Below are 8,926 nucleotides of genomic sequence, written 5' to 3' on the forward strand. Positions count from 1 at the left end.
CTGCTGTCCCTGCTGCGTGGGCGGTGGCTGGGGGCCGCCAGGACCTGGGGTCTGTCCGTAGTAAGCGGCCTGCTGTCTGTAATATTCCGCCCAGGCGGCACTGTAGTCTGGCTGGGAGCCTGGGGGAGCTCCTGGACCCCCTCCGGTGGCCACTTGCGCTTGCTTCTTGTAGTACTCCTCCCAGGCCTTCGTGTAGTCCTGCTGTGGGGGCGCTCCGGGCTGCTGGGGCTGCTGGCCTGTGGGGGCGCCGAGACAGGTCAGAAACCACTTCCCCGGCAGGGCTGGAGCCCCCCCGCCGCCCTGCAGACTCACCGATCTTTTTGTAATACTCTTCCCAGGCCTTAGTGTAGTCCGACTGGCCGGTGGGTGGGGGCTGAGGGGGCTCACCCTGAGCCGGTGGGGCCGCAGGGGCCGGCGCAGGGCCTGGGACGGGGCCCGGGGGCTGCTGGTAGTAGTGTGAGTAGTAGGCGGCCCACGCGGCGTTGGGGTCCGCGGCCGCTGCAGCTGCTTTGCCTGTAGGAGATACCCTGGGTGAGACATGGGCACAGAACAGGGCCCGCCCTCCCCAGGCGGCCCACCACTTACTTGGGTCGTGAGGAGCAGGCGGTTGCCACTGGGGGTAGGTATTGCCCCAGCCCTGGGGTGGGTACTGATGAGGAGGGGGACCCCCAGCACTGCAGGAGAGAAGAAAGGGATGCTTGAGCAGTGGTACGGGGGTGGCTGCAGTCGGCCCACCTGGGGTGGGGATGTTTTTCAGTGGGGAGGAGCAAGACACCCAGACCACCAGGCTCAACAGGGCGCCTGGGAAAGGCCTAGACAAGAAGCAACTCGAAGGACATGCACTGTCAGCTCGAGGACACGAAATAAGCCCCCGAAACTTCCACGTGCGCAGAGAGATGCTGAAAGGCATATGTGCTGTAGCAGTGCACAGGAGAGGGCCTGCTGATGGTATCCACAAAAACGGGCTGGATGAGGCCCCCCACCTGCACTTCTAGGGAAAGGGGAATGGGGTCTGTTATTCTTCTTGCCAGCTCAATGAACCCCTGCCCCCAAAGCCCAGGAGACAGAGAGGGATACTCACTGTGGGGGAGCCCCGGGTGGCCCCTGGTTGAAGGGCCCAGGATTGAAGGGCCCCATTGGGCCAGCAGGGCCTGGGCCGCCTGGGCCTGGTCCAACTGGACAGAGAGGACCCTCGATCTTCTCCTCGATAAGCTGCTTGGCGTGGTCAATCTGCTGGGGCGAACCCCGGATGATGAACAACTTGAAGTTGGGGTCCCCGTTGGGTGGCAGCTGCCGGGAGATCTCTACGAAGGCTCCCGTCTGCTGGTTTATGGCTTTCACATTCTCGCCACCTCGGCCGATGACCAGCCCACATTTGTGAGTGGGGATGGAGAAGGTCATCTCCCCGCCAGGGGGACCCCAATTGCCTTGGCCTCTTCCTCGGCCTCGCCCCCCTGGAGGCATGCCTGGACCCCCTGGAGGACCCGGGGGACCACTCTGCAAGACAAGAGGAGGAAGAAGATGAACCCTGGAAGCCGGTCTGGTCTCCACACTCCCCTGGAGGCCCTGCCAGCCCTCGAGCAGCTGGGGCCACCTACCCTGAGGCTCTGGAGGAGGTCGTTGATGATGCGGGCTGCGTGCTCGCACCTGTCTGGGGGCCCCATTATATGAGCAATCTTCTCGGGCCCTGTCCCGTCATCTGAGGCCAGCACCAAGAGAGCAGAGAGACAAGTTTAAAAGAGCCCACCCCAGAGCCCTGCAACGCCGCCTCCAGCGCAGACACCACGCTGGCCTGAGCTCTCAGACGCGCTGCGCCGCTCCCAGCCTCCACCGGCTCAGGGATCGAGGGGGAGGCGGCCCACATTCCCAGAGAAGGAAACCCACGGCCAAGCCAGGGGGTGGCTCAAGCTTCTTCCAGCACACAGCACCCCCCAGCACTGTGAGATTTTACAGAACAATAAATATCTGAAAAGCCAGAGGGGCCCTTCTCCCCACAGCAGGCAGCTCAGAGACTGGCTGAGGACTGGCAAGAGTCCAGAGCTGAGGTGGAGCGACCTGATCCAGCCTGTGGGGCGCCCAGGGCTGTCCTATCAGGATGGGCTCCATCGTGGGGGGAGGAAGAGGAGATGTGACAGGGACAGGAACACACGGTCCCCCTGGATGTGGAAAGCCCATGTCACCCCCTCATGCAGCCGTCCCAGAGGAGAGAAGGGACTGGGCATGCTCTGACAGCTGGACTAGGAGCCATGAGGTGCTATGAAGGCCACCTGGCTGACCACGGTGCCCAGCTCCCTCAGAGCCTGCCTCCTGAAGAGGGTGTGGGAGGGGCGCTGGCCAGGCCCTGACCTTGCTTGAACTGTATCCGCACGCCAGCATCATTCTGGATCTTCTTGATCATCTCTCCGCTCCGGCCAATGACCACGCCAACAGAATGCCTGGGAACTGGCACCTGAGGAAGGAGGTGGCAGGGTCGGCTTGGCCCACAGCTCTGCTGCCCTCTGCTGTCCACTGGCCACGAGGAGCCACTCACCCCGGCCCCTCCCTCCACCGGGGAGTGAAGGCAAGGCCCACACTCACATCGATGCCTCCGCCAATCCGAGATCCGTACTCATTCCGGTCCCCAAAGCCGCCTTGGTCACGTTCCCGGAGGATGTCCATCACCATCTCGCAGGCTTGCTGCAAACACACAGGAGAGGCAGCCCTCACGGGTGAGTCTTGCTGCCCCACACACCCCCACCTTCTTGGGGGATGTGGGCCTCAGCAAAGGACCCACGAACCCTGGCTGAGCCCAGCATGGCACCCTACTAAGCTTTCTACCTGCCACTTGAATGGGGAGGCACTGCCAACAGCCCCATTTCCAGATAAGAAAGCAGAAGGTCAGAGGTGAGGCCGGTGCCTCACACACACAAAGCTGGGAGTCAGTTCAGGGCCGCCCTCCGAGCCAGCGCTCTTGCAAGCCTCTTGGTGTTATGACCGACTGTTCACGTATGTCTCTGGCGGAATGCAGACCCGAGGCCGCTGGCCCTGCCCACCCGCCCATGCTGCTCCAAAGCCCCGTCCACCACCCCAGGGTGTGCTCACCTGCACTTTGTAAGGATCCCCAATGATCCGGAGAGGTTTGTCCACATTCGTATTCTGAGATCCGTCCTGAATTAAGATCATCTTCACTCCAGCACGTTCCTTTACAACCAAGGTTAACCGTTAGTGCTGGGCTCTCCCAGGACTTCCTGGGCTGCTGTGGTGGTGGGGGGTGGTGCACGGATGTAGAGGAAGCTGCCCAGGTGCTGCCCTCACCTGCAGCTGCTTAATGGTCTCCCCGCCCTTGCCGATGACCAGGCCGGCCTTGCCCGCAGGGATCATGATCTCCTGCACGGTGCCGTTCTGGCCCCCGTTGGCGTTGTCGTGGAACTGTCCTGGGGGGCCCCCACGACCCCGAGACACAATGTCGTCCAGCATCATCTTCGCTTTCCTGGGAAGGGGAGGAGTGGGTGCCACCGCTGGAGAAAGGTACTGGTCTGGTGGCCCACCCAGCTCAAAGGGAAGGCGACCCCAACATGTGCAAGGATGACAGGGAAGAAAGGTCAGTCACTGGAGATGTTCAGGCTCCAGATTCCCCAGGTCTTGGGCTGCTAGGGAATCAGCCTAATGTTAACATGGCTCTCTGGAGAAGGGGGCAAGAGTGGAGCACATGCGAGTTGCTCCCAACTTTCAATTCAAAGGGACGGAGCGGGCTTCTGCCTGTCCCCCACATCACAATGAGAGTTCCTGCGGGGACTTACTGGACAGATTCTGGGGCTCCTGTCAAGGACACGCTGCGCTCGGGTAGGCCACCGCTGTCTGGAAAGAGGAAATAGAGTCAGTGCCCTCCCTGGCCCACAGGCAGAGAAAGGCCTGCCTTGGACATGAGGAATCTTTCAGAACAACCAAGAGCCACTTCGGTCCCATTCAGCAGCCTGACAGATCAGTTTACTTCCCCTAAACACCTGGGAGGCTGCTTGAGGCAAGGCCAAGGTTGGGAAGGGATCCCACAAGAGAGGCAGGACTTTTAGGGAAAAGGATGAGGTGGAGGGAATGGCAGATTCCAGAAGGTCCAGGACCTGGCCACGCCCACTACCAGCGGTGACCACCAGAGCCTCTTCTACAGACAGTATGTGCTACACACCCACGTGAAGCCTCAGAGCCCCCTACCGAGCAGGCTTTCTGTACCTCAGGACTCTGAGATTCAAAGAGGTAACTATATTGCCTGAGAGCAGACATACAGCCAGAACTGGGATTTGCACCTGGGCCTGACCTCAGAGTGATCACTCTTTCCAAGGCACCACCCTGCCTCATGCAGTCTTGCCGGGGTGCTTTCACTCATGAGGCAGGTCAGTGCAGTGCTGCGGAGCTTGGTGTCTGCAACCAGGCCCCTGTGTGAAACGCTAGCCCTGCCACCACAGTCCATCCCTACCCACTGAAAATGAAAGAAGTCACAGCTGCGCCCCGTGGGCAGTACTAGTGCAGTGAAATACTGCACTGAACCCAGTCCGTAGTAAGCACCAACAAGCGCCAGCTCGCTTCCTGTCCACAGTCCCCGTGAAAATTAAGTAATTAAAGGAAAGTGCAAAGGGCCAAACCCTGGCCCCCTTTCTGGCAGGAATCTGACGCTCTTGTACCTGGAGAAATCTGTACTTTGCAGCCTGAATCCTGTTGGATTTTGTTAATTTGTTCACCTCCTCTGCCAATAACTGGATGGAGAAAGGAGAAAAGCACAGCGTGATGAGGGAAGGGAGCCCGGGCCTCAGGAGACTGCGTGGCCAGGGCCCCAGCCCCTCTGACGCTCAGGAGGGCAGCAGTCCTCTAGAGAGCTCCTATCCTCTGCCCAGAGGGGACGAAGGAGGGACAAATGAGAACAGCACACAGGAGCCCCCTCAGACCAGGGCTTCTAGGCTGGCAGGAGCTCACAGGACACTTCCTCTTGGGGAAGAGTGGGCCTCCCCACCCAAGGTGACCCACACTCACTCAGGCCCACCATGCCGTCTGGGACCCTGTACTCTTCTGTCATTGAAGTCCTGTAAAGAGACATGCCCAAGGTCAGTCCTCAAGTGGGAAGGGAGGAGGACAGAAGCTCTGGAAGGTCTACTTGAAACCAATGCCACTGTAGGCCTAAGCAGAATCTGACCAGACAGGCCATCAAACCTCTGGAGGCCTCAGTTTCCCCATCTGTGCCCTGAGAGGTTTGGTCTGGGCATTGTGGGCTGTGGCCTGGTGCCGTCCCATTGATTCAGAGCGAGAGCGAGCACTGAGACTCCCAGCAAACTGACAGTCACTCTATGTTGCTGAGCTCTAAAAAGCCAGCTGTATGTCCTTTTCATCTTATTTTCCTAGTATTTTATGAAACTACCGGCCCATTAAAAAATAAACAAACAAAAAACTGGCCCCTGACAACTGCCCTGTGTCAGGTTCACCTCAGTCCATCGGGTCGGGCAAAGAGCCCTAAGCTCCACAGCACGGAGTGGGATGGGCACTTGCAGATGTGTGAGGGAGGCAGGCAAGGCCCTCCCAGCCTCTTCCAGGACGACAATATTTGTTCTGCTCAGAGTCCCCACCCCAGCGGAGGACGCCATAGGGTGCGGAGACCACCCTGTCACTACAGTGACTGCCACGACCCTCTCCTCCCACAGTCCTACAGATAAGGGGTACGAGGAACGGACACAGCTCCTCTGTCTCGTTCCCGTCTGAGCACTCTCTGGTCAACTGGCACTGGGGGATAAAACCTGAGAGATGCGCCCCTAGTCAGAGCCCTCCCAAGTCAGAAGAAAGGCCAGTCTGCTGGCCAACAGACAAGAAAGCAGTGTGGGCCCCACCGTGGCTTACCTTGGAGGAGGATGGATGGGTCCAAGTTGAGAACTGATTGCTGTAGAGAGAAAACCCAAAGCAAAGACTGGCTTAGCTCTTCCTTGGGCACTTGGCACTGCCTGCCCCGGGGCAGTGGGAGCTGAGCTTGGCACCATGGTCCCCAGCCTGCTCCAGTGCCTGATGGATGCTGTGGATTCCCTCCCCATAAAAGCAGAGTTCATCTGCCTCAATTTCAGGGGTCCTGGGATCCCTCAAATGTATGGGCCCCAGAATGGAAGCACCACGTGCCTCTGTAAAGAGCTGCCACCTCCTCACTGACTCCTGAAAACCTCAACCCATTGAAGCCACGTATCTGCCTGCAGACCCCCTGGACTTACAGTCTCCCTGGGAAGCCAGCTTCTTGCTCTCCGGTTGATCTGGGAAAGAGAGAGGGTGGCAGATGCAGCACCCACCCACCCACGGCCACCTCGAACCTGATGCTGGTGCCACATGTCCAAGGTAACCAGTGCCCCTCAGCCCCCACCCTTAACAGGAACTGAGACAGGAGCCTAGGAGAGACTGGCCCCTAATGGGGCCAGACTCCGCCAATACCACCACCAATGCCCAGAGTGAAAAAGCCTTTGGAACACGCAAACACCACCAGACACCTGAGTCCTCCCGGTTTAGGACAGCACCCGCCTCTAGCAGGGAGGGGTGTCACGGATGACAGTGGAGTTGGTCAGGAGATGATCACCCACTACTTGCGGTCACGCGACGCAACCCAGTGCTGGGCCAACTTCACATCAATCCTCACTAACTGCTCCTGGTTGCCTAAGCCTCCCAGAAGGGGAGGAATCATCTTGGGAACTTACAACTTCGACCCAGTCACAATCAATCTACCCTCCTCTCTGCCACCTGATACCTCCGGATGGCAGACGGAACAAAAAGAATTAACAAAGCCGGGATTGCTGAAGTTTTAAAAGGCCAAACAGCAGCAACACCCACCCCCTCTGAACCACACTCAAACAAAAGCACCTCTTTAGGCCCCCAGCCCTTCCTCCTAAGCTAAAGGCGGCAGCAGGGAGTTACCTCCATCTTCCAACTGTCTCTTTTGGCCCCCAAAACCAAAATCAGGAGTGCTGTTATTCACTGTTGTGGCAGCATCGCCTCCAATTTTGGCTGCAATCTAGAATAAAGTAGTAAGCACAGAAGAATTACCACCAAAAACAACCCTCCATGGCACCCAGGTCAACTTCTCAGAACATTTCCTGGATATGAAAGCCCGTCAGGTCTTGGTGTCTGGCCCTCCAATTTAGGGAAGAGTCAGTTGGTTAAGACATCCTAGAACGAGTTTTGAACTGGGCCTCAAGGTTCTCACCAGTTATCTAGGATTATCAAAATTCCTCTCTTCCCTTCTGCTGTGATTTGTGTCTTAATTGTGGCCAGCCCATAATCCACACTGACTTCATTCTAGAGGTGACGAGAACACAGGCTCAGGTGCCAAGGAGGGTCCCCAGGTCATCTCCAGGAGCTTTCAGACACTTCCTCCTGCCAGTGGCCCCAGCTCACACAACCAGAAAGTGTGTTTTTTAGCCCAGTTTTCCTGGGATGCTGAAGAGTTCAACTTTCCCTTAGAACCCCCACTCTCAAAATCCTTTTTTCAATTTACTGAATAAATTTGATCAGAGTGATCACTTCAAGGGATATGAAATCCTCATTTGACCAAAACAGAAGATTCTTTGGATGGCTGGACGCGGTGGCTCACGCCTGTAATCCCAGCACTTTGGGAGACCGAGGCGGGCAGATCACTTCAAGTCAGGAGTTCAAGACAGCCTGGCCGACATGGTGAAATCCCATCTCTACTAAAAATCCAAAGATTAGCTGGGTATGGCGGTACACATTTGTAATCCCAGCTACTCGGGAGGCTGAGGCAGGAGGAGCACTTCAACTGGAGAGGTGGAGGCTGTGGTGAGCTGAGATCGCGCCACTGCACCCCTGCCTAGGTGATAGTGCGACTCCGTCTCAAAAAACAAAACAAAACAAAAAACGAAAACAAGACTCCATGGGACACAAGTTCCATCTCAGACACGTGAAGAGCAACTTTAAAGAAACCTCAACCCAGCAAACTTAGGATCAGAGTCCTGGTTTAGAAACCTAAATCATATTAAGAATCTCCCTTTCTACCAGTCTCCATTTTTCTATGCTGCCCTAGAGCCAAAGTTCATGGGACGCCCACAGGGCGCCTGTCCCCACCAACTGACAGCACCAGCTCCCTCCCTTCAAACTGCCCCAGAATCAAGACGGTTCCATGGGCAATAAGACCAAGTGCACGCTAGAACCCACCCAACTCCAAGGGTGAGTTAGTCAGAGACCACAGAGGGCCAGAACACAGGCGTTCACCTAACGGGACCTCCCACCTTGGGAGGAGCCAGTCTCTAGCCCCGGAGGCATTGGGACAGCCCAGGAGCCGGTCGGTTTCCCGAAAGGCTGCAAAGTCCTCCCATTCTACAGACCACCAACCCTCCAGGCCATGAGGAGGCTGCAAATGGAGCTGGAGAGGTCAGTCTTGGCAGCATGTGACACTTCCTTGTTGTCATCACGCCTTAATACACGGTGGTGGGAGACCCTCCCTTCTTTCCCCCAAAGAGACAGACCACGCTTTCAAGCCACCAAAGCATCCAAAAGCCAGTCCCCATGCTCGTCTTCCCCATTTCGCACAAGTGCTCAGTCCTAGACAGCTCCTCATCCAATTTCCCGACTCAAGAGCAAGGACTGTCCCTCCCACCCCCACAATGTCCCTTCCTTCTAGGGAGGGAGCAGAAATGGGATAGGGTTGGGGGCAAACACTGCCCTTTGCCCTGATTTGGGGAGGAGAGTAAAAGCTCTCCGCCCGGGAAGGTGGACCCCTGCCTCCAGGCATGTCTTAAGGCGGGGGGCTAAGGGGGGCTCCCAAAAGTGCGTCCCCGAACTCAGGGGCACCTGCACAGCCAGGGGCCGCTCCTGGTGACCCCCAGTGCGCCCCTACCCCCTGCAAGGTGGTCACCCGCAGGGAGCCCACTGGAGGCGCAGCGGGAGGGCCAGGCCCCCGCCTACCGCCCACGTGACCCCG

The 8,926-nt window shown here is 57.8% G+C and overlaps 1 protein-coding gene across 1 annotated transcript in view; it reads right to left on the reverse strand.

Moving 5' to 3' along the window:
* KHSRP (KH-type splicing regulatory protein) overlaps nucleotides 1–8,911 on the reverse strand; it is a 10,973-nt gene extending 2,062 nt beyond the window's left edge. The window contains exons 1-16 of the mRNA XM_011943528.1: nucleotides 8,843–8,911; nucleotides 6,907–7,003; nucleotides 6,216–6,254; nucleotides 5,857–5,896; nucleotides 5,002–5,051; nucleotides 4,656–4,727; nucleotides 3,780–3,837; nucleotides 3,295–3,469; nucleotides 3,082–3,180; nucleotides 2,578–2,676; nucleotides 2,347–2,449; nucleotides 1,599–1,699; nucleotides 1,082–1,497; nucleotides 586–674; nucleotides 313–513; nucleotides 120–236 (exon numbers count right to left, since the gene is read on the reverse strand). Coding sequence (XP_011798918.1) covers nucleotides 120–236; nucleotides 313–513; nucleotides 586–674; nucleotides 1,082–1,497; nucleotides 1,599–1,699; nucleotides 2,347–2,449; nucleotides 2,578–2,676; nucleotides 3,082–3,180; nucleotides 3,295–3,469; nucleotides 3,780–3,837; nucleotides 4,656–4,727; nucleotides 5,002–5,044 — 1,573 coding nt within the window. The 5' untranslated portion in view covers nucleotides 5,045–5,051; nucleotides 5,857–5,896; nucleotides 6,216–6,254; nucleotides 6,907–7,003; nucleotides 8,843–8,911. The remainder of the gene's footprint in view (nucleotides 1–119; nucleotides 237–312; nucleotides 514–585; nucleotides 675–1,081; nucleotides 1,498–1,598; nucleotides 1,700–2,346; nucleotides 2,450–2,577; nucleotides 2,677–3,081; nucleotides 3,181–3,294; nucleotides 3,470–3,779; nucleotides 3,838–4,655; nucleotides 4,728–5,001; nucleotides 5,052–5,856; nucleotides 5,897–6,215; nucleotides 6,255–6,906; nucleotides 7,004–8,842) is intronic.
* Nucleotides 8,912–8,926: the final 15 nt, after the last annotated feature.

Source organism: Colobus angolensis, unplaced genomic scaffold (assembly GCF_000951035.1).
Source record: "Colobus angolensis palliatus isolate OR3802 unplaced genomic scaffold, Cang.pa_1.0 Scaffold22, whole genome shotgun sequence".
Classification (NCBI taxonomy): Eukaryota; Metazoa; Chordata; class Mammalia; order Primates; family Cercopithecidae; genus Colobus; species Colobus angolensis.